This window comes from Pan paniscus, chromosome 3, assembly GCF_029289425.2.
Source record: "Pan paniscus chromosome 3, NHGRI_mPanPan1-v2.0_pri, whole genome shotgun sequence".
Classification (NCBI taxonomy): domain Eukaryota; kingdom Metazoa; phylum Chordata; class Mammalia; order Primates; family Hominidae; genus Pan; species Pan paniscus.
In genome coordinates this window covers 4,712,375-4,735,882 of record NC_073252.2, presented here as the reverse complement: position 1 = coordinate 4,735,882, position 23,508 = coordinate 4,712,375, and the positions used below count along the sequence as shown (strand labels likewise).

The 23,508-nt window shown below is 42.8% G+C and overlaps 1 protein-coding gene across 4 annotated transcripts in view; it reads left to right on the top strand.

Moving 5' to 3' along the window:
* Nucleotides 1-23,508, top strand: part of STX18 (syntaxin 18) — a 122,306-nt gene that overhangs the window by 70,144 nt on the left and 28,654 nt on the right. For 2 of the 4 annotated variants that reach the window (XR_010111898.1, XM_008969538.4), the window contains exons 2-5: nucleotides 280-347; nucleotides 12,492-12,607; nucleotides 14,472-14,570; nucleotides 14,715-14,781. Coding sequence is in view for 3 of the 4 variants with exons in the window: in XM_008969538.4 (XP_008967786.3) it covers nucleotides 280-347; nucleotides 12,492-12,607; nucleotides 14,472-14,570; nucleotides 14,715-14,781 (350 nt within the window). In the remaining variant the exon portion in view is untranslated. Of the gene's footprint in view, nucleotides 1-279; nucleotides 348-12,491; nucleotides 12,608-14,471; nucleotides 14,571-14,714; nucleotides 14,782-18,297; nucleotides 18,351-23,508 lie in introns of all 4 variants that reach the window. The other 2 variants (XM_063603682.1, XM_003816479.6) reach the window with 2 other exon arrangements.

Genomic DNA, 23,508 nt, shown 5'->3' with positions numbered 1-23,508 from the left:
AGACGTGCATTATCTCATTTCGTCTTTAACTTACCTAGAAATCACCTACTCATAGTGTCATAGGTCCTAATAATTAGAGGTAGAAGGAACCATCGATGAGAGACTGAGGCCCAGGAATGGTAACTAATTTGTGACTGTACAAGAGTCCAAAACCGACGGTGCTCAGTTTGTAGCTTCAGAATCTTTCTGCAATTTGCATTTTATTCTCTATTAATTTAAAATTCATTACATGAGTGTAACATATCTATATAAACTGCTGGCTTTCTTTTTTAATTTTAGATTTCTCACATTGGCAAACTGAGAGATTTTCTTCTGGAACACAGGAAAGATTATATTAATGCTTATAGGTAAGTACATATTTTTTTTTACCAGGACTTGGGTGACTGTGTTCTTTTCTACACCTATATTTCTTTTGCACTTTTTGCCCTCACCTTTTTCTTAATAACTCAGAGTTGTAATGAGGAAGACCAGTTTGGCAGTGGAAAAATCTCCTCAAAGCAAAAGGCTCTGCTGTACTCCATGTCCTCAAAGTCATGAAATCACAACAGCAATATCTTCCAGTCTATTTATATCTCTCTATGTACCATTATCTCCTGTCAAATGACACTCCATGAGTACTTACAGAGCTGTATTTGAAGTTGGGGACACATGTATTTGTATGCCTTCAACCTGTGGAAGAACAAAGTTTTCAAGCCTCTGCTAAGCTATTTTTGCCCATCTCTTGCGGTCCCAGTCTGTGACACCAGTTTTGCTGTTTTGGTGACGTTCTCATGAGCACATTTCAGTCCTTACCCTCATGTCGCTGGATCATGCCTCCCTCGCCAATTCCCAGTCCTGAGTCCTGATGGCCATTTTCTTCTTTTGTCCTTCTCCCAGGCTTTTGACACCTGCTAGAGGCAGCTACACACCCACTTTGGCATAGCCTTCATTTCTTAGGGCACTTTTGCTGAATCCTTCTGTTCATCCCCTAATGTTACTCATGTTGACATTCCTTCTGGTGGCTAGGTCTAGTTTCTACTCAGTAGCCAGAGTCTTTTTTAAACTTTAATTGGATTATGTCACCACCTGAGTAAACCCACCATGAATACTGCATTGGAATTAGCATTAATACCAGCCTCTACACTGCGGTCTCCCCACTCCTGATCTAGCCCCTGGCCTTATTTCAAACACCGCCTTCCCACGACGGTGCTCCAGCCATGCCAGCCTTCCTTAAAGGTGCCATGCCCTTCCCTGGTGCAGGGCCCAGGCCTATGCTGTTCCTCCTCTTCCCATGGTGGTTTCCTTTTCAAACTTAAAGGCTCAACTTAATAGTCCCTCTTCCCAGAGGCCTTCTCTCACTACCCTTTATAAAGTAGGTCTCTTCTGTTAGTTTCTCCACCCTGTATATTTTCTTCAGTAACAAAACACAATTTGTAATTATTTAATAGTTACAGTTTATTATCTGTCTTTGTCGCCAGGCTGTACATGTCATGAGGTCAAGGACCTTGTCAGGTTTCCATCGTGTTTCCATAGTTCCTCACCCATATTTGGCACTCAGTAAATACTTGTTGAATGAATGATTTCCTCCTAGTCCTAAAGTCCATGACTAGCCCAGCAGCACTCAACTGTGGTGATTTTGCACCCCAGGGGACATTTGGCAATGTCTGGAGACATTTTTGTTTTTCCCAACTAGGAAGAGGAGTACTGCTAGCATTTAGTGGGTAGAGGCCAAGAATGTGCACAACTCAGGACAACTCTCCACAACAGGGACTTACCCGGCCCAAAACTGAGGAGGTGCTGACATTGAGATCCCCTGCTGCAGCCTGACCCCTCACTTCAGATTAAACTTCCTGGTTCGTCACAGGTTTATTGAATTCTAGATGCTTAGGGCACATCTGGGGATAAAATACAAATATTCCTGCCCTCATGGCATTTGCATTCTCGTGGGCTGGCAACGACAAGCACTACGTGTATAGTACATTAGGTCATAGGTCCTATGGAAAGAAAAGGAAGAGTAGAACCAAGGTAACAGGGATCGGGAGTGCTGGGAAAGCTTGTGATTCTTACACAGAGTAGTCAGGAAGGCCCCATTGAGGTGGCATCAGAGCCTACTCCTCGGTAAAGTTTGGAACCTCTAATAGGATCTCTCAGTTTCCTCCTCACCTCATCACCTTCTTTCCACCTGTCATAGAGAAACCCCTCTCTTTGTTTTTAAGGATACTGTCCTACTTGTGTATAAACTAAAGGGAAGAAAAGAGCCAGATGACCAAAAATAGCTGGGAATCATGAATGCAGCAGTACCTGAGAAGTGGTGTGAGTGCATCCTTTATGTCATCACTCACACCGCCTCTCAGGTACCGCTGTGTTCATGATTCCTGGCCAGTTTTCATTATCTGGCTCTTTTCTTCCCTTTAGTTTATACATTAAGTGGTACAAGCACATCCTTTATCTCATCACTCACACCGCTTCTCAGGTACTACTGTATTCATGATTCCCAGCTATTTTTGGTCATCTGATTCTTTTCTTCCTTTTAGTTTATACATTTGACCTTGCTTGCTCCTTAAGCCACAGGCCCTGTCGCTTCATTTCACGTCAGTGCCAAACATGGGGAGAAAGTCTAATCAGGGATCAGCCAACTTTCTATAAGAGCCAGGTAGTATAGTTTAGGTTCTGTGGGCCACATATGGTTTCTGTCACATATTTTTTGTTTTGTTTTTTTTACAACCTTTAAAAACCTTTAACCATTCTTAGTTCTCAGACCATAGGGAGCCATGCCTGCAGGCTAGACTTGGCCTACACACTGCAGGTGACGTGACCTCTGCTTCCTCACCTTTTACTCTGCGCCAACCATATGGCTCGGTTTCCCTCACTTTTCTGAAATTTTTCTCCTAATGCTCATCTGTGACTTCCTAATCACCAAATCCAGTGGCTTTTCCTCAAGGGGAATATAAATAGACTTGTATGGTACACACTCTGGTGTGTCTACCTTCTTTTACTCCACATGTTTTTGAGGTTCTTGCATGTTGTGTATACCAGTAGTTTGTTCCTTTCTGTTGCTTTATTATTTGTAATATTCCATTGTGTGACGTTACCATAGTTTGCTTATCCATTTATCTAATAGAGAATACTGGGCTGTTTCCACTTTGAGACTATTAGGAATAAAGCCTTTGTGAGTAGCATCTTCTACAAGTCTCTTTGTGGACATACTGATTTATTTCCTTTGAATAAATACCTAGGGGTGAAATTAGTGGGTCATACAAATGGTAGGTGCATGCTTAGCCTTAAAATAAACTACCAAGCAATTTTCCAAAGTGGTTTTTCACTCCTTGTAGCAATGCATGTGAGTTATAATTGCTCCCTATCCTTGCCAACATTTGGTGTAAATAGGCTTTTCAGTTTTAACCATGATAATGTAACCGAGCACAGGCTTGGCTGCTCACCGCTTGCAAAGCCAATAACAAGGACGAAAGGAAGGTGACTTTATTTCCAGAGCAAGCAGTGGGAAGGCAGGAGCGATGCTGCGTACTAGGTCTGTGTGTCTCTTTCTGGTAGCTATCATCGCAGGCTGGCGACATGTCAGCAATGGCCGGGTTGTAGACTACCCGCCTTGAGGTAATCTCTGGAATTTTGCAGTTAGGTCTCCGTGCTCAGTCTATTTCAAGTTAGCCCCTGCAACTTCCAGGTAAGCACATAATTAGATACATACAGTTAGGTAAATGTGCGTGGTGTAAGGGAATGTATGGTGAGAAAGGGAGGGGACGTGGTGTTTCAGAGAAAGTACGTTTCAAGGCTGTATTCTAAGACTAAGGAGGGAAAAAAAGGGTTTCTGCAGTAAGCCATAGGATTACATCTTGAGACTAGGGAGAAAAGAGAAAAAGGGATAAAAAGTTTTAAAGTGCACTTTCAGGCTAGCCTGTCTAATTCCAGTGACAAATGTGAAATGGCAAGTCACTGTACTTGAAGTGTGTCCTTCTCTAATGAGAACGGTGTTAAGCGCCTTGATGGTTTTTTCTCAGCTCTTCTACTTTGCCACAGCCTTTGATCCTGTTGACCATCATCAGTTTCTTGAAATTTCCTATTCCCTTGACTTCCATTACAGTATTTTTTTGGCTCCTCTCACCACTCATTTTTGCCTCTTTGTCCTTCATCTGTCCCGTAAGAACTCCGGGGCTCTGTTTCAGGCCCTTTTCTTTTCTTTGTCTCTACTTTGCTTAGAAAAAAAGTTCTATCTACCTACCTAGCTACCCTCCCACCCACCCCCCATGCCCACCTTATCTTTCCATCCTGAATGTTTATTCTGTGTTAGGTACTCTGATAAGCACCAGTTATTCATAGTTTATCTCATTTGTTCCTCACATCAACCCTATGAGGAAGGCACTGCTGTTAAGCCTGTGTGGCAGGCAGGCAATGAAAGCATAGCGATGGCATAACCTGAAGATCACAGCTGGTGAGCTCTGAGCCAGGGCTGGCCATGGAATCCTTGCCCTTGCCCACCACACATTCTTACCACCTACTGTGGCTTCCTCTCTCACCAGTATGCCAGTAGTGAAACCACCTTTGCAAAGGTTGTAACAGTGAGAAAATTATGACAGCGAACGAGATCTGACCTAATCAACTCCGTCTTGCCTTTAACCTCTCAGATGCCCTTGATCATTACTAGTCATAGGCCAAACTAACTTTGGGAGGAAGTTAATTTATAGTTTAACTTTGAAACAAATGTGATAACAGCCCCTCTTGGAAACAAACCCCCTTCTTGCTTGGGGACAAGGCCACCTTTGTAAAACCAACAAATTAGCCACGAGATTAGAAATTATGGCTCAGGAGTCATGTAGCCAGAGGCCAGAAGACTGCTAACCTCCCCATTTGCTCCTATAGATAACATTACTGCTATAAAACCTAAGATTGATGTTAGAGGTATTTTCAGACCCCACATTTTGATGGATCAGCTGGCACCCATGCAGACCAGGACACTGGCTCATCTGGTCTTATGGCCCCCACCCAGAAACTGACTCTGTGCAAGAGGCCAGCTTCGACTCCCTAGGATTTCATCCTTAATCCAACCAGTCAGCATTCCCCATTCCCTAGCCCCCTGCCCACCAAACTGGCTTTTAAAAATCCAGCTTCCAAATCTTCAGGGAGGCTGATTTGAGTAATAATAAAACCCCAGTCTCCCTTTTAGACAGCTCTATGTATATTTAACTCCTTCTCTATTGTAGTTCCCCTGTCTTGATAAATCGGCTCTATCTGGGCGGTGGGCAAGATGAACCTGTTGGGCAATTACAGTTGTTCCTAAATGCATGTCATGGGCACAGGCTTCTCCCAGTCCCCGTTGCCACTGTCCTGCTCGGCCAGCACCTGTGAGCAGCACCGTTCCCATGCATGCTGCCCGCTCCTCCCATCCACTCTAGAGTGCTTCAGTGCAGCCTTTGTCACTTGCCTGATCTCTTTGTTCTCAACTCCCTGCTCTTTGTCCCTTCCTCTCCTGGTCTGTCTGGAAGGCACAGGTGTAGTCCTTATCATCGTAGATGGAATCACGTGCTTCCCTCTTCAAATCCCTTCTCTGCCTGCAGGATGTGGCCCATCCGTACTTCTTAGATAAGCAAGACTTTTCATTACCCTCACCCACTTTTCCATCCTACCCCTTTCCTTCATGTGCCCTACAGCTGCATTCAGAATTAACATTTGTTCTGCCTCCAGGCCTCTACTCACACTATCAGGTTGGCCTGTTGCTCTTCACTCCAATCCACACATGTCACATGTTCACATGCTTCCATCCTGAGAGACCCATTTATCACCACCACCTTCTCGGTAGAGCCTGCCCTGGCCCTGCCTTCCTATCTGAAAGCCATCTCTCCTGCCTCTGAATACTGACAGCTCTTTTTCTGTGCTTTTCTTATGGTACTTTTCGCATGTGCCTGGTCAAGAGTAATTTGTTCATAATCACTTCTACCACATTTCTTGAGGTGAAAAACTGCGTCCTACTCATCTCTGCATGTTTATAGTGCCATGGTTTGATCAATTTGATTCATTAATCAGTTTATTCATTCTGCAGTTATTTATTGAGTGCCTACCATGTGCCATAGACTATGCCAGGCATGGAGTATAAAATAGTGAACAAACACAAACATGGTTGTCCCTGCCTTCATGGAGCTGCTAAGGTATTCATGTCAACAGGTAACATTGCAGATATGATAGGTACTGCAAAAACAGTAGAGATAGCTTTTTATTTTTCCAACTTTCAAGTTCAGGGGTACATGTGTAGGATGTGCAGGTTTGTTACATAGGTAAACGTGTGCCATGGTGGTTTGCTGCACAGATCATCCCATCACCCAGGTGTTAAACCCAGCATCCATTAACTATTCTTCCTGATGCTCTCCCTTCTCCCACCCCTGACCCTCCAACAGGCCCCAGTTTGTATTGTTCCCCACCGCCTCATGTCCATGCGTTCCCATAATTCAGCTCCCATTTATAAGTGAGAATATGTGGTATTTGGTTTTCTGTTCTTACGTTAGTTTGCTGAGAATAATGGATTCCAGCTCCATCCATGTCCCTGCAAAGGACATCATCTCATTCCTTTTTATGGCTGCATAGTATTCCATGATGTATATGTTCCACATCTTCTTAATCCAGTCTATCATTCATTGATGGGCATTTAGGTTGATTCCATGTCTTTGCTATTGTGAATAATGCAGTGATGAACATACACGTACTTGTCCATGTGTCTTTATAATAGAATGATTTATATCCCTTTGGGTAGATACCCAGTAATGGGATTGCTGGGTCAAATGCTATTTTTGCCTCTAGGTCTTTGAGGAATCGCCACACTGTCTTCCACAGTGGGTGAACTAATTTATGCTCCCACCAACAGAACAAAGATACAACATACCAGAATCTCTGGGATGCAGCTAACACAGTGTTAAAAGGGAAATTTATAGCACTAAATGCCCACATCAAAAAGCTAAAAAGATCTCGAGTTAACACCTAACATCAAAACTAAAAGAACAAGAGCCAAGAGCAAACAAACCCCAAAGCTAGCAGCAGACAAGAAATAACCAAGATCAGAGCTGAACTAAAGGAGATAGAGACACACACACAAAAAAAACGCTTCGAAAAAATCAATGAATCCAGGAGCCACTTTTTTGGAAAAATCCAGGTTTTTGGAAAAAATTAATGAGATAGACTGTTAGCTAGACTAATAAAGAAGAAAAGAGAGAAGATTTAAATAAACACAGTTAGAAATGTTAAGAGGGATGTCACCACTGACCCCACAGGTATACAACTGCATGGAAATCAAACAACCTGTTCCTGAATGACTCTTGGGTAAATAATGAAATTAAGGCAGAAATCAAGAAGTTCTTTGAAACTACTGCAAACAGGTAGCTTTTGAGGAATTTAGCCTTGTCAGAGAAAGTGTCCTTAAAGAAGTGACATTTGAGCTGAGCTCTGAAGGAGTACGAGTTACCTAGGTAAAGCAAGAAGGAAGGAAGGGAATCCAAATGCAAAGGGGTTGGCACGTGCATACACGCTGCGGACAGCGTCTGTCCTATAGTGAAACATGCAGAGATGAAAAAGATAGTTTCTCACACACTAAATATTTATCGAGCAGATGAAGGAATGATGCAAGTCATCGAAAATGCCATTTGGAAAGAAAAAGAGAAAAAGACATTATAAGCAACACTTCTAAAACGCTTTCTGGAATAGACTCCAGCTCTCCATAGACAGTGGGAGTACAGGTGTCTTGTCTCGTCTCTTCCCCTAGCTCCATTTGCACTGGCTTTAGGATGGCATTTTACCGTAGGACTCATCTTCAAATGTATTATGTAAATTAATGAAAAAGTTGGATTTGACAGATAAGATAACATCATTAGGAGCATCTTTTTAGGATTTCATCTTTATAAAACGAGGGGTGGTTGCCTTTCAGAAGCATTCCTGTCACAAAGATAGAGAATATAAAATAAATCCTGCTTTTTTTTTTTAAACTTTGTCAATATATGCAAAAATGGAAATACTTCTTATAAATTCTCCAACAGAGAAAAATAATAATACCCTAGTTGAATTTTAAATAATCCTTGATGCTTTGTCTACTTGCACTTAACATACATAGGCAATTTTATGCTTTTAAATGCACTTCATTTGCATTATTTTGGAGTGTACTAAAATAATTATTCCGATGCATAGTACCAAGAAAACCTTATTTTTAAGCTCTGAGTTAAAATAGTTGGTTAACACTAGATCGCAGTGTCAATTTTATTTCTAAAGGTGTGTATGTGTATCAAATACTGATTTGATAGGCTGTAAAAAATGGAAGCTACAGCGATTTTGTAAAACTTTACAAAACTTGTATAAAGCTCTCAATTTGTAGCTTCTTTCTTTAGTATCTGACAAGTTAGGTTGACGAGGTGGTTGTAAATATCTTTCATACAAATCGCTTATTAACTTCCCTTTTCCTTGAAAAGAAAACCAGCAAAGTAAATGCTTAGAGTGTTGGTTTGATTCACACCACTCCTTACGAACCATGTGAATCTGTGAAACTCAGTGTCTTCCTCTAATGCTACAGGTCAGCAAATAACAGCCACAGGCCAAATCTACATTTTAAATATACTTTTAAATGTAGTTACATATTTTAATGTTGGGGAAAAAGTAATAAGGATATTTTATCACATGTGAACATTATGTGAAATTCAAGTTTCAGTGTCCATAATAAAGTTTTATTGGCACACAGCCACGTTCATTTGTTTACATATTGTCTAGGGCTGTTTTTATGCTACAACAGCAGAGTTGAGTAGCTGTGATGGGCTACAAGGCCCACAAAGTCTAACATGTTTACTCTCTGGCCCTTTTCAGAAAAAGTTTGCAAAGCCAACAGTGGGAGGGATACTCACTCAGGAAGCAGTTGAGAGGTTCAAAGCCGACAGTATGATTCAAATGCAATGTGAAAAGAACAACACAGTGGCATCCGGGTGTTCTTCTGCAACTTTGCAGTTGTTTTAAGCTTTCGATGTAATAGTGATGTTAAGGCAATTATTATACTCAAACAGCAAAAGGAGGCTCCTGCACACTGTTTTTCAGTGTTCCCAGACTACTGCAGCATGGATTCTCATCTTAGTACAGTAAAGAAGGGCCTAAGCCTTCCCCTTTCCCAGCTACAAGGGCAGCAAATGCTAGGACTGAGGATTGGGTTCCCTAGGGGCCAGTGCCAGCTCTGCCACTTAAGGGCAGATAACTTCAGAAGATAGAACTGTTGTCCCCGAGGCATTCTTCATTTTGTTAGGTCCATCGCCTCATTCTAGAAACTCAGTCTTTTTTTTTTAAGGTGGTTTTGCTATGTTGTCCAGGTTAGCTTCAAAATCCTGGGCTCAAGTGATCCTCCTGCCTCAGCCTCCTGAATAGTTGGGACTATAGGCATATGACATGATACCCAGCTAGAAACTCAGTCTTTTACTCATTTTCCCGAGGCCAGTTGTTCATTGCCAACTCATGCACACTGAATTCTACTCCACCCCCTGTTTTGGTCCCTGTGAAAGAGCATGGGCTTTGGGGTCAGTCACACCTAAGTTCCAGTCCCAATCCTGCCATGTATTTATCATGTGAATGAATATAACTCGCCTTTGTGCTAGTTTTCTTTTTTATAAAATGTGGATGATGTTCTCGTGAGGATTAAATTAGGTGGGTATGAGAGTTCCTGACACATAGAAGTCTCCTGGTGAATGATAATTGAATTGGAACCCCATTTGACCTATGCTGCAGTTGCAGGGGGTTGGAGGGTGTTGGTTATTGAACAAGACAAAATCCACCTCTGTTTCCTGCCAGAGAGTTGGGAGGAGGGAGAAAGAAAGAAAGAAATGGAGGCAGGAGTCAGATCAACACAGTGGAGACCCACGTGTCATATCAGCTTTATCATTGGTAAAATCTAGGTCAGCAAACAAAGCTTTGGTTTGCAGGCGGGTGGCCTTGTTGATACGCTGCTCTTGAATTAGACACACTCAGGCATTAGTGCCACTGAGCAGCCGCAGCCCCTGGAGCACAGACAGCAGGGACAGGCCCCTTTGCAACATAGGAGAGAGAGGAACAGAGCAGAACCTCTGCTGTCTCTAAGTAGGCAAAAGAGAGGAGAGAAAGGTGTGGTGACTATATGCACACCCCATGCTTTCTGCCAGGGGGCCAGAGGGAGGAGGCTCTGGGAGGAGGCAAGGTGTCATTTGGGGAAGTTGGTTCCCACAGAAACATGAGGATTAGGGAATAAGCATTCCTCCCGGTAGCCCAGGTTCTGTCCAGGTGGAGAAAGGCCACCCTTATTGTCTCTCATCAAGTTCTCCCTCCCAAAGGTGGTAGACTGCTTAAAGCCTTTCTTTTTTACTCTTCTGCCCTCCCAGTGCAATATGCTAGCCTTGGCCTGCTCCTAGGAACATTTTATGTGGAGTATGATCATGGAATTGAAAGAATATGTGTAGAAATACTGCCTTCAGACCTATGAGGCTTTGTTAGTTTGACATAATTAGGAAGCTGTAATTTTTTCCAGAATGTAGAGCTCAGACTTTATTGACCCATTTAATTTTTTTTAATAATGACATTTTACTAGAGCAGAACAGCATGTAACCTAGATAGCCTGTGGCTAGATCTCTGAATGATTTTAATTAAAAATAATGTCTCCACTTCTGGTAGATGGACTTTTTCCACAATATCCTGGCAACAAAACAATCTGGGAGAAAAAACTTTCTTGGTTTCTGTTGTTCTTACTAATAGAATAACCATACTGTCAATTTTCAATTTAGAAGGTTAATGTATATATGTAATGTTTCCTAAAGGAACATTACCTTTTAATTAAATAATCACTTTTATCAAATTAACCTTTAGACCTTTTCAATTTCACTGAGCTGAGTTTCCATTAAATCAAAATATAGAGTAGGAGGATGTTAATCGAATGTTCTTGGAACTAGTCATTTCTAGGTCTGTTCTGTCTGCAGGGTACATATTCACTGAGTTGGTACCTTTCTGACTCATTTGTCCCTGACCCCGTTAGCCTCTATTTCCGATGAGAAGGTTCCTAGTAGGGATGAACCTAAGGCTTTGGCCCCTCTGCTTGCCACTCTGGCTCCTCCCTAGAGGGAAGCCATTCATCTGGTGTTGGAGGTGGGCTGGGGTTGGGGAGAGGGGATTGAGCTTGCTGGCTTAGCGCCTTTGTCTCACTGTTGGGTCTTCCCTCGGACAGAGTCCATTCTCTCATGGTTGCCATCCCAAGCCTAAGTAACTAATAGAACAAGATCCTAAGGAGCATTGGAATAAGGAGCTAATTCCATGTCACTCTTCAAGTTCCACTGAGAGAGGATCATCTATTCCCTAGGAGGCTGGAGGCTGTGGGATTTCTTTTTCCAACTCTTCCTTAGAAAATACGGAAGTGGGGTAGGGGCCGTGGGATAGGGGTGACTCCAAGGGAGGAGAGGATGCTTATCTGGTGATTGGGAGTGAGAAGGACTTCGTGCTCATCTCACCCCTTTCTTTTTTAGAAGGGCCTGTCCTCAGGATGGATGTATTCCCTGTTTGTTTGTGCCTTAAGTTTCCTAGAGAAGGCTTTGGGAGGGGGATGCCTACCTGTCTTGGGGTGGGGGGAAAAATCGGTTTAGGAGGAACTTACTAGGGAGCACAGTCGTAGCTGTGTATCAAGCATATTCTCCAACTCAGGCTCATTCATTGGTTCCGTTCATTCAAAAGTATTTATTACTGATTTATTAATTGATCAGCCTGTTAAAAATGCTAGGCATTGCTCTTGATGATGGGGATACAGCAGTGAACAAACAGAAGTCCTTGCCTTTGTGGAACTTACGTTTTTAGAGGGGAGAGACAGGCAAGAAAAGAAATAATTACACAAAATATATGGAATGTTAGAGTGGGGTAAGTATCTTTACGGGGAAGGAAGAAGGGAAGTGGGATAGAAAATGTCAGGGCGGGGACAGTTTATAAAGAAGGATTAGGGAAGGCCTCATTAAGAGGGCAACATGGAGTAAACACCTAAAAGAAGTAAGGGATGCATTGATGCAGCTATCTGGGGAAAGAACATTCCAGAAGGAGGAGACAACCAACACATGTAAAGGTCCTGAGGTGGAAGTGTGCCTGGAATGTTTAGGGAACACCCTCCACCCTCTGATTCAGTCATTTTGTAGTGTGAGACCCTTCAGTAGCTGCGCCATTGTTCTCAAAAGCGGAGCCTACATTCTTCATAAGCCTAGCTTATGCTGTAGCCCTGACTCCACGCTCCTTCTCCCTCTCCCTCTCCCCATCTGGCTTACGTCAGTTGGGTCTATTCTGGAGGATTTTCTACCACACACCCTTCATATGTGTTCTACTATCTATCTAGATGGTTCTCTCACCTTTTCACCTGGCCTGTTCCTCCTCACCCTTCAAGTCTCAGCTTAAATGTCACCTGATCAGGGAGGCCTTTTCTTCTCTTCCCATCCCACTCAGACTATATTATGTTCTCATTTGCTGCTGCCCTTTCCTTTGCTGTCTTTTTTTAGCCATACCATGTCTGAATATGGGAGGATGACAGACACAGAACGAGACCAGATAGACCAGGATGCCCAGATATTCATGAGGACCTGTTCAGAAGCAATTCAACAACTACGAACAGAAGGTAAAGTGCTCTGAAAGATGCAAACAGGCAACCATGAATATAGCAAGTAGTTAAACAAGATGCATATGGTGCGGCCAGTTAAAATTCCCTCTTCTTATTTCGATTTAGGTTTTAAAACGTTAAAATCTTTTCTTTCTTGATCAGTGTTTTAACCAAAGCTGTTAAAAGTACTGAAAAGGCTGTATCATTCAAGTTAAACCAATGAGAGGAGGGAGATGGAAAGGACCTCTCCAAACAGAACCAAAAATATATCTAGGGGCCAAGGACAGTGAAGACAAATTTGTGTGTGTGGGTGTGTGTGTGTGCGCGTGTGTGTTCTGTGTGGCAAATTGTATGTGTGTGGGTGTGTATGTGTGTATGCACATGTGTGCCTCTGTTCTATGTGGCATTTAGTGGGATGGGAGTTGACAGCAGCCTGGGGTACTTAAGCTCTACTTGTAATATTCAAGTAAACTTTCCTATCAAACCTTCAAGGTTAGGAGGAAGGCTCTGGAGCCAGGGCTGCTTAGGTTGCACCCCAACTCCACCCGTCCGAGCCATATAGCCCTCTGCAAGTCACTTAATCTCCCTGGGCCTTGTTTTTTGTCTATGAAATGCAGACAATTAGGGAACGTATCTCTAGGGTTGTTATGAGCATTAAGTTAAATTCCTACAGCATGCTTAGAACTGTGTCTGGCACAAGAGCGCTTATTATCTCACTTTCGTTGATGTTTAATTCTCACTGAGACAATGAGATGGCTTCCCAAGTCACGCCTCTTTCTTGATTATTTTTTAATTTGCTTAGGCAGATACAGAGTACATTAAATAGTAAGTAGAGTTCAAAGCTGCCAGATGCTGTTGTGCTCACAACACAGACTTTTGTTGGGGAGGTTTTTATTAGAATGCTGATGGACCACTTGGAGACTCTGATGGAAGCAATAGGCATTCTTGCCAGAAAAATGTACATACACAAAATTCTATATGCAATTTCACAGAGCTCCTGAGTCCCCCACACAAATCTTGGGTTAAGCAGCCCTATAGTAAGGCAGAAATCATGCCCTCTACCCTTAAGGGCATATACATTCATTGAGAGACCTAAAAAATACACAGGAATATTTAACAAAACCTACATTTACATATGAAACCATCTAACCTTGGGCTATTTATTGCCTCTGAACCTTAGTTTCTTCACGTGTAAAAATCAGGAAACTCAGAATTGCTATTGTAATTACTAGCAGTACATATGTAAAGTGCTAGCAGAGTACCTGCACACAGTAGGCACTCAATCTCTCAGTCAGTGGTCACTATCTTACCAAAACCAGTGGCACAGACTTTAGGTCTGGTAAGGCCTTTTAGCACACTTCTGTGTGGTAGTTCCCAGGAGAAAGGCATCTTTGTGGCTAGGAGTCATAGGTTTCCTGGAGACAGAAAGTTTGACTCATTGTCTAAGGGACCCTTAGAATGTGAGTGGCCAAGGGGAGAGGATAGGGCACTACAGGCTGAAAAGCAGCACAGGTTCAAGCAGGGAGGAGTGTGTGATTTCAGTTGTTTAAACATGTTCGCTGAAGGTCAGCTTGAGCATTGGATGCTGTTAACACAGATGGGGTCAGCACTCAAGAAGTGGCTGCATCAAATACTATCCCTAAGTGTTCTGATAAACCATAAATTATTTGACTATAGATTTTCTACCGGTTTAATCTTTCACTCTTGCGAAGCCTGATACATCTTACTCTTTTAAAAATGTAGTGTCACTTGGCACAAGACTTGTTTTATAGCTGTGTTTTAAAAAATACTCTCAATAAAGAAAGTGTTGTGAGGAAGCTGATGAATTGCTCTTTAGGATAATTGAGTGCGAAGGCCTGAACATTATCTTTTTCTGTTACAGCTCACAAGGAGATACATTCCCAGCAAGTGAAGGAGCACAGGACCGCTGTTTTGGATTTCATTGAAGATTACTTGAAAAGTATTTCATTTTCTTTTAAAGGTCAAACGTAACATTTCACAATAGATGTGATGCAGAATTTAGCTTTGCTAGCTGAAGACTGTAGTATCTCATTATATTTAATGATGGCTTTGCCTGAGAAGCTGTTTTAAGCAATCTCTCTTCTGGTATTTTCTTCTGCAACAGGAGTATGTAAACTTTACTCAGAACAGAGAGCCATCCGAGTTAAAAGAGTGGTGGATAAGAAAAGATTGTAAGTATTGCTTTCATTGGTGTTTCTTAATTAATAATAGTACTACTAATAATAGCAGTTAAAGTTTGTAGAGCACTTACCCTATGCAACGTACCGTGTTTGAACTTCTTCACAAAATGCCATAGCTGGCGCTGCCGGGCACTCACTGTGTGCCAGGCACCATGCCAGCCACTTTATTGGCCCACAACAAACCCCCATGAGGCAGGTACTGTTTCCTCCCTCATTTTACAAATGAGGAAGTTGAGGCTCAGGAGGCTTGGCCACTCACCCTAGATCCCACAGTCCCACAGGTAGCATAGCTGGGGTTTGAGCCCAGGCTGTTGGTCCAAAATCTGTGCTCTTGCCCATTTTGTCTCTTAACCCGATGAGGCTGGCACACCTTGAGCCATTTTACCTCAATCTCTTTGACCCCCATACCCCTTCTTGTCGTCCCTGAAAGTGTATTCCTGAGAGAAGAGCGAGGGCACAACAAGCAGGCCACCACAAGGCTGTCCTCAGGTCACCTGTGACAGACTTGCTCGATGCCACATGCTCTGAGTGCACACCTCCCTCCAACCCCACTACCTGTCCCATGCAGGCACTATTAGGAGCCCTGTCAGCAGGTAAGGACGCTGACGCTCCAGCAGGGTAAATGACTCATCCAAGGCCACAGGAAGCAGGAGGGCCAGGCTCCTGTATTTCCCATGGCGCCTGCCTGTTTTCCCCTCTGGGCTCACATGAGCATCTGGAATGCAAGAGCTGTGTCCTCACAGTCGTTCCCGCTGCAACTCAGCCAGTCTTGGAGATGGAATACATCAGTGAGCAAGTATCCAAACCTGGACCATTTCTAGACTAGCTTTAGAAATGTTTTAGGATGTTCTTTCAGAAGATAACATCACATAACTGTTTGGGGACACATTTTCTTTTTTGTTTTTTGTTTTTTTTTTTTGAGACAGGGTCTCACCCTGTCTCCCAGGATGGAGTGCAGTGGCACGACCTCCTGGGCTCAAACAATCCTCCCACCTTAGCCTTCCGAGTAGCTGGGATTACAGGCGTGTGCTACCATGTCTGCCTATTTTTTAATTTTATTTTATAAGGGTGGGATGTCACTATGTTGCCCAGGCTGCTGTCAAACTCCTGGGCTCAGGCAATCCCCCTGCCTCCCAAAGTGCTGGACTACAGGCGTGAGCCACCATGTCTGGCCCACATTTTTTAAATTCTTACTGTGTCAGGGGTCCCCAGCACTACTCTCTGGTTCTAGGATTCACTAAGAGGTCTCATGGGACTCAACATACAGTCCTGCTCCTGGCTATGATTTGTCACACTGAAAGGATACGAAGCAAAACAGCAAAGGAAAAGGCATGTGGGACAAAAGTCCAGAGGAAACCAGGCATGAGCTTCTAAGAGTACTCTCCCAGTGGAGTCACACAGCATGTGACCTATGACAACACGTGAAGTGTTGTCTACCAGGGAAGCTCATTAGTGACTCATTGCCCAAGGATTCTGTTAGGGGCTGGTCACATAGGCACCTCACACCTGGCATCTACCGAAACTCTAGACTCCCAGGAGGAAAGCAGGTGCTCAGCACTGAACTGCATTCAAACCGCATGTTTTGCAAAACAGTTCAGGCACGGCGAGCTGTTTTTATCAATTAGGATGGCATGAACTCTGCCAAAGTCCAACTTCTCAGACGCCAGGCAAGGGTTAACCTTGCAAGCAGGCCTTTCTAAGGATAGCAGCCTCAGGCCTACTACATGAACCCTTTTCTGCACATTTGTGAAACAGATGTGAAATTGTTAATGCCAACAAATAGAAGCATTTGTGGAAGATAGTAAGCAGATCAGTCAAGTTATCTGTCAGCAACAGCTACTATTATATAATGCACTGAGAGGGTAGCTTGAGAGAAGGCATAGATTAAGTCTTTGTGCTTAGAGAGCTTAGAAGCAGGCTGGGTTGCTATTAAACATGAAAAATTAGTCAGCTTAATCAGGATATGTCATAATTAGTGAAATCGGTAGTAAGCTCAGAGGGGGAAATGGTACGATCAGGTGGCATAGTATAATGCCTAAGAGCCAGACTCTGCAACCAGACAGCCTGTGTTTGAATCCTGGCTCTGCCACTTTCAAACTGTGTGACTTTGAGCAGGTTGCTTAACTTTTCTGGGCTTTTGTTTCCTTACCTATAAAATGGGAAAACTCATAGTACCTAACTTGCAGTGCTGTTGTGAGAACAAAATGAAGATACATATAAAACACTTACAGTGAGTTAATAAATGTTAATTTGTACTGTTATCTACCACTAAGCATTTACCATGTGCCAGGCAGTATATTATTTTATTTCATTAATCCTCAAAAAGCCACCATATCTTTAAATATTAGTATTTCATTTTCTAAATTAGGATATTGGGGCTCAGCAAATTTGGGTTAGCTGTCCAGCATCACAGCTGAATCAAGATTTGAATCTCAGGGTAACTGGAGCAGATTTCTCAAGCAATGGGATTTGTGTTGGCTGTCAAAAGAAAAATATCTGGGTGTGTGAATTAGAGAGATAGAAAGCAGTCCAGACTTGGGGAAGAGTTTGAGCTGAAGATCTGGGGCACAATGAGACCAGTTAGCTCCAAGACATTACGGAGAAGGAGGTAGGCCTCTGATGATGCATGATTTGTCATCAAGATGTTGTGGTGGTCACTGGGTCTCACACTCACCAGGGAGAGGAATGCGGATTTCTCCTTCACTATCCCAAGTGGACTTCACAGGTACCCAAGTAAAGTAAGAAGAGATTTTTGCTGCTACCTTAGTTCTTGTTTCTCAGCAGAGGCCTTGACTAAAATACAAATTAGTATCAGTCAGATGGGAATTGTTCTCATTTAGACAGCGAAGTATAGCCTTGTCTCCTGCCACATAGTTAGCTGCCCTGTGCCAATTACTTTGCACAAAAGACCTTGAGGGAAATAATGATGTGACCCTTCACAATGTAGTTCAGCGCCCTCCTTCTTGTCCTTTCCTCATCTTTAGGCAGAAGGCATCTGCCTAAAATGTACATGTGATTTTATCACTCCCTTGCTTCCATGTCTTACAAAGGCTAGACAGTATGGCATGTGCCTGGACAACAGCCACAGTAACTCACCACAGTGGTGTGACAACTCCTGAGCTTGTCTATACTCGGTCCAGCGAAATGAGACCACTGATTAAATGGCAGTGTCATTTATGCTATAAATGTTTCTAGATGCTTACTCTTCATTTTTGTACTTATCTTGTAGCAGACCAGTAACAAACAGTCCATGGTCTGGTTCTGTTCCATGGACCACACTTGGAGTAGCACTGGGTTAGAAAGTCACCTAGTATGTAGTGTATGCCCAGTAAATATCTGTTCAGTGAGTGAGTAGTGGTGAAGGTGGCTTCATTGAGGTAGTGTGAAGCATCTCCTGCTTTGGGGGTCCACGGTACCTGTGCCTGAGTGGACACATTTGTCTGAAAGCTAGTTTTAAAATTATAGTACTATGATATTATATATCAAAAATATCTTCTTTCTACCCAGAGCCTTTGCTGGAGGCATAAAAGAAGGACAGGCATACCTCGGAGATATCACAGGTGTGGTTCCAGACAGCAACAAAGTGAATATCACAATAAAGCAAGTCACAAAGACATTTTGGTTTCCCAGTGCATATAAAAGCTATGTTTATACTATAAAGTGTGCAATAACATTATGTCTAAAAAAAATCATGTGCATACCTTAATCAGAACATACTTTATTGCTGAAAGTGCTAATGTTTGTCTGAGCCTTAGGTGAGTTGTAATCTTTTTGTTGGTAGAGGGCCTTGCCTCAGTGTTGATGGCTACTGACTGATTGAGGGTGGGGGTTGCTGAAGGTTGGGGTGGTTGTGGCAGTTTTTAAAATAAGACAACAATGAAGTTTTCTGCATCAACTGAGTCTTCCTTTCACAAAAGATTTCTCTATTGTGTGCAGTGCTGTTTGATAGCATTTTACCCATAGCAGAACTTCTTTCAAAATTTGAGTCAGTCCTCTCAAACCCTGTTGCTTGTTTGTCAACCAAGTTTATGCAATATTCTAAGCCCTTCCTTGTTATTTCAACAATGTTCACAGTCTCTTCACCAAGAGCAGATTCCATCTCAAGAAACCACTTTCTTGGTTCATCCATAATAAGCAGCTTCTATCCATTCAAGTGTGATCGTGAGATTGCAGCAGCTCAGCCGCATCTTCAGTCTCCACTTCCAATCTTAGTTCTCTGGCTGTTTCCACCACATCTCCAGTGACTTCCTCCACTGAAGTCTTGAACCCCTCAAAGTTATTCAGGAAGGTTGGAATCCACTTCTTCCAAACTCCTGTTAAAGTTGATATTTTGACCTCCTCCCATGAATCACGAATGTTCTTAATGGCGTCTAAGATGGTGAAACCTTTTCAGAAGGTTTTCAATTTACTTTACCCAGATCTGCCAGAGGAATCACTATCTATAGCAGCTATAGCCTATGAAATGAGAGGTTTTTTGGTTTGTTTTGAGTTGGGGTCTCACTCTGCCACCCGGGCTGGAGTGCAGTGGCAGTCATGGCTTACTGCAGCCTTGAACTCCTGGGCTCAAGCAGTCCTCCCACCTTAGCCTCTCGAGTAGCTGGGACTACAGGCATGTGCCACCATGCGCAAGATTTTTGGAATAGTAAATGAGCATCGGCTTCAGCTTAAAATCATCTGCTGCATTAGCCCTTAACAAGAAAGTCACCCTATCCTTTGAAGCATTGAAGTCAGCCATTGACTTCTCCTCTGTAGCTATGGAAGTCCTAAATGGCATCTACCTCCAATGGAAGGCTGTTTTATGTAAATTGAAAATCTGTTGTTTAGTATAGCCACTTTGATCAATTATCTGAGTTAGATCTTCTGGATAACTTATTGCGGCTTCTGTGTCAGCACTTGCTAATTCACCTTGTACTTTTACATTATGGAATCGACTTCTTTTTTTAAATGTCATGAACCAACCTCTGCTGCCTTCCAACTTTTCTTTTGCAGCTTCCTCACCTTTCTTAGCCTTCACAGAATCGAAGAGAGTTAGGGCCTTGCCCTGAATTAGGCTTTGGCTTAAGGGAATGTTGTGACTGATTTGATCTCTCCAGACCACTCACACTTTCTCCCATCGGCAATAAGGCTGTTTTGCTTTCTTATCATTTGGATATTCACTGGAGTAGCACTTTAATTTCCTTTAGTAACTTTTCCTTTGCATTCACAACTTGGCTAACTCTTTGGCACAAGAGGTCTAACTTTTAGCCTATCTCAGCTTTTGACCTGCCTTCTAACTAAGATTCATAATTTCTAGCTTTTGACTTCAAGTGAGTGATACGCAACTCTTCTTTCACTTGAACACTTAGAGGCCGCTGCTGGGTTATTCATTGGCCTGTGTTATGTCTCTAGGAATAGGACGGCCCGAGGAGAGGGAGAGAGAGGAGAAAATGGGAACAGCTGGGCCGGGGACCAGTCAGAGCACACACAACACTTATGAAGTACGCCGTCTTATGTGAACGTGCTTTGTGGCACTCCAAAACAGTTACAAAAGTCACATCAGAGATTACTGATCACAGATCAGAAATATAATAATAATGAAAAAGTTTGAAGTATTTTGAGAATTACCAAAATGTGACAGAGACACAAAGTGAGAACATGCTGTTGGAAACATGGCATCAATAGATTTACTCCATGCAGTGTTGCCACAAACCCTCCATTTGTAAAAACAAACAAAAAATGCAATATCTGCAGAGTGCAATAAAGCAAGGCATACTGAAACAAGGTATGGCTGTATAAGAGCCACGCTGAAATCTGAAACAATTACTTTTGTCTAATAATTATAGCAGGCTGTATTTAAGGTTTGCAAAAACTTCCCACATATTTTCTTGTTTCAAAACTGAAAAAATCTGTCTCTCTTCTGTCTCTTTATGTTCTCTTTAAATTTTAAATAAAATCCTGAGGGTTTTCAAGTAAGGGACCTGGAAGCAGATGCTGGCCAGGTAGAAACTGTGTTGATTGCAGTTCTGAAATGTTCAGCCTTCAGTCAGAGAAATCAGTTTAAATAAATCATGGGGCATAAACTGATCTTTCTGATGGCTTTTTAAAAATTGCTTTCTTTCCCCCAAATTGGCTTCAACTAGTTAATTTGTAATTTCCCTGGGGACTTTAGTAGACATTCTGTATATAGTTAGAATCTGTTTTTATCACTTAAAAAAAGAAAGGCACTCAACTTTGTCTAAGTCTGCTGCACTGTAGTCTTTAATTCCTTTTAAATTGGAAACTTGTACATTAGCATCCTCTGGACACAAAGGATGACAGACATTAAAGGAGTCCTTTATTTTAAAAGTCAGTGAAGCCCTTTGACTTCCTGAAGAAGTCAGTCCTGAAGCCATGCAGTGAGGCAGGGGTAAGGTGGGCGTCTGCAGTCGTGGGGAGCAGCAGTTTTCCAGGGCAGGGAGGAGAGGGTGGCTTAGCATGGGCAGTCATAGCCTAAGCCAGGAGAGGGACTGATCCGTGCTGGAGAGGGATGGAGAGGGGTGGTAGAGGCGGGTGGTTACATTTAGGAGAATAGATCAAATAATAAATACAGAAGGAGGCTGGATGTAGTGGCTTACGCCTGTAATCCTAGCACTTTGGGAGGCCAAGGCGGGTGGATTGCTTGAGGCCGGGAGTTCGGGACCAGCCTGGGCAATATGGCAAAACCCCATCTCTACTAAAACAAAAATTAGCACGACCTATAGTCCTAGCCATGTGGGAGGCTGAGGCACCAGAATCGCTTGACTCGGGAGGTGCAGGTTGCAGTGAGCTGATATTGAGCCACTGCACTCCAGCCTGAGCAACAGAGCGAGACACTGTCTCTAAATAAATAAAGGAGGATATTGAAAGCTAGGTTTCTCACTATAGGAGAAGTGAAAGGGGAAAAGCCCTGTCTGTGGTCTTGGGTGGAAATGAAAGATTGGCACGAATTCACGGTTTTCAATTTCCAAAGATCAATACAGAAGTAACTATGGTTGTAAATGTGTACGTATGTACACATTTATACGCGTGTATGAAAATGCATGCATATATTTTCTTGCTCTGGCCACCGAGGAGGCCTGGAAACAGTGACACTGTAATAGCAATAAGCGTAGTTAGCACTCAGATCTTGTCTTCTAAATACCAACTTCACCTTCAGGGAGCCAGGCCTCTTAGGGAAATGGCTGATTCTTAAACTGGAGCAGGGAACATATAAACCTGGAACAAGGAAGGGCTCAGAATGTTAGGACGTGTCTAAAGGACACAGCCATCAATTTGAAGCGGTGTCTACTGGCCAAATTAGAGATAACTTAAGCATAAAAATAAATGGCAGTAGCACATTATAACACATTCAATGAGATAGGACATTATGAATCCATCTAAATAGGAATAAATAAATGAATAAATTGAAAGATTGAAATTGATACTTACATAGTGTCAAAGCACTGCTCCCCCTGGTACTTACTAATTACAAAGGGGAAGAGAATAACTTGACAGTGGGGAAGCCTAGCAGTCACCACCTTCATCAAGTGGGCAAAGGGAAATCACACACAACCTAATAGGATGCAGCAAGAAGAAAGCATCACTTTTGTGATTTCTGCCAAAGAAGCATGACTTGAATCCAACCGCGAGGAAACATCAAACTCAAATTCAGAGATCTCTTACAGAATAAGTGACACATTATTGTGTGTTGAGGCCGTGAAACTCAAGGAGAGACTGAAGAGCTGTTCCAAACAAGGAGACTGAAGAGAAGTACTAGTTAGGAGCAGTGTGTGATGCTGTTGTTATAAAGGATATTACTGAGATAACTGGTCAAAATAGAGTGGGGTGGGGGGGTGCCGTGTGCAGTGGCTCACACCTATAATCCCAGCACTTTGGGAGGCCGAGGTGGGAGGATTGCTTGAGGCCAGGAGTTTAAGACCAACCCGGGCAACATAGTGAGATCCCATCTCTACAAAAAATTTAAAAATTAGCTGGGTGTGGTGACATGCACCTGTAGTCCCAGCTTCTCAGGAGGCAGAGGTGGGAGGATCGCTTAAGCCCAGGAGTTCAAGGCTGCAGTGAGCTATGATCACAACACTACACTCTAGCCTGGACAACAGAGTGAGACCTTATCTCAAAAAAAAAAAAAAAAAAGAATGGGGTCCAAGGGAGAAATGGAAGTAATATAATAATATTTGTCATAACTTTTTTTTGGTCTACTACTTTTTTAGTGTTTGCAACAACTCTAGTAGTAGATATTGTTGGAAGGATATTGGCAGCCAGGTTTCTCACTCAGAAAAATGAAAGGGATAAAGCCAGAATGAACCCTGTGGTGTTGGGTTGGAATGAAAGATACTGAAAGCCATTTTACAGTTAAGAAAACCAAGGCCTAGAGGTTAGGTGGTAAACCAGGGGAGCACCTACTGTGTGCCAGGCTTCATGCCAGGCACTTTCTCATGGGTGATCTCATTTAATCTTTGAAAGAACTCTTTGAGAAAGATAGTATTTTCTCCATTTTGCAGATGAAGAAAACTTAGACAAAGAGGATAAAATTGGCTGGGCGCGGTGGCTCATGCCTGTAATCCCAGCACTTTGGGAGGCCGAGGCAGGTGGATCACTTGAGATCAGGAGTTTGAGACCAGCCTGGTCAACATGGCAAAACCCCACCTCCACTAAAAATACAAAAATTAGCTGGGTGTAGTGGTGCCCTCCTGTAATTCCAGCTACTCGGGAGGCTGAGGC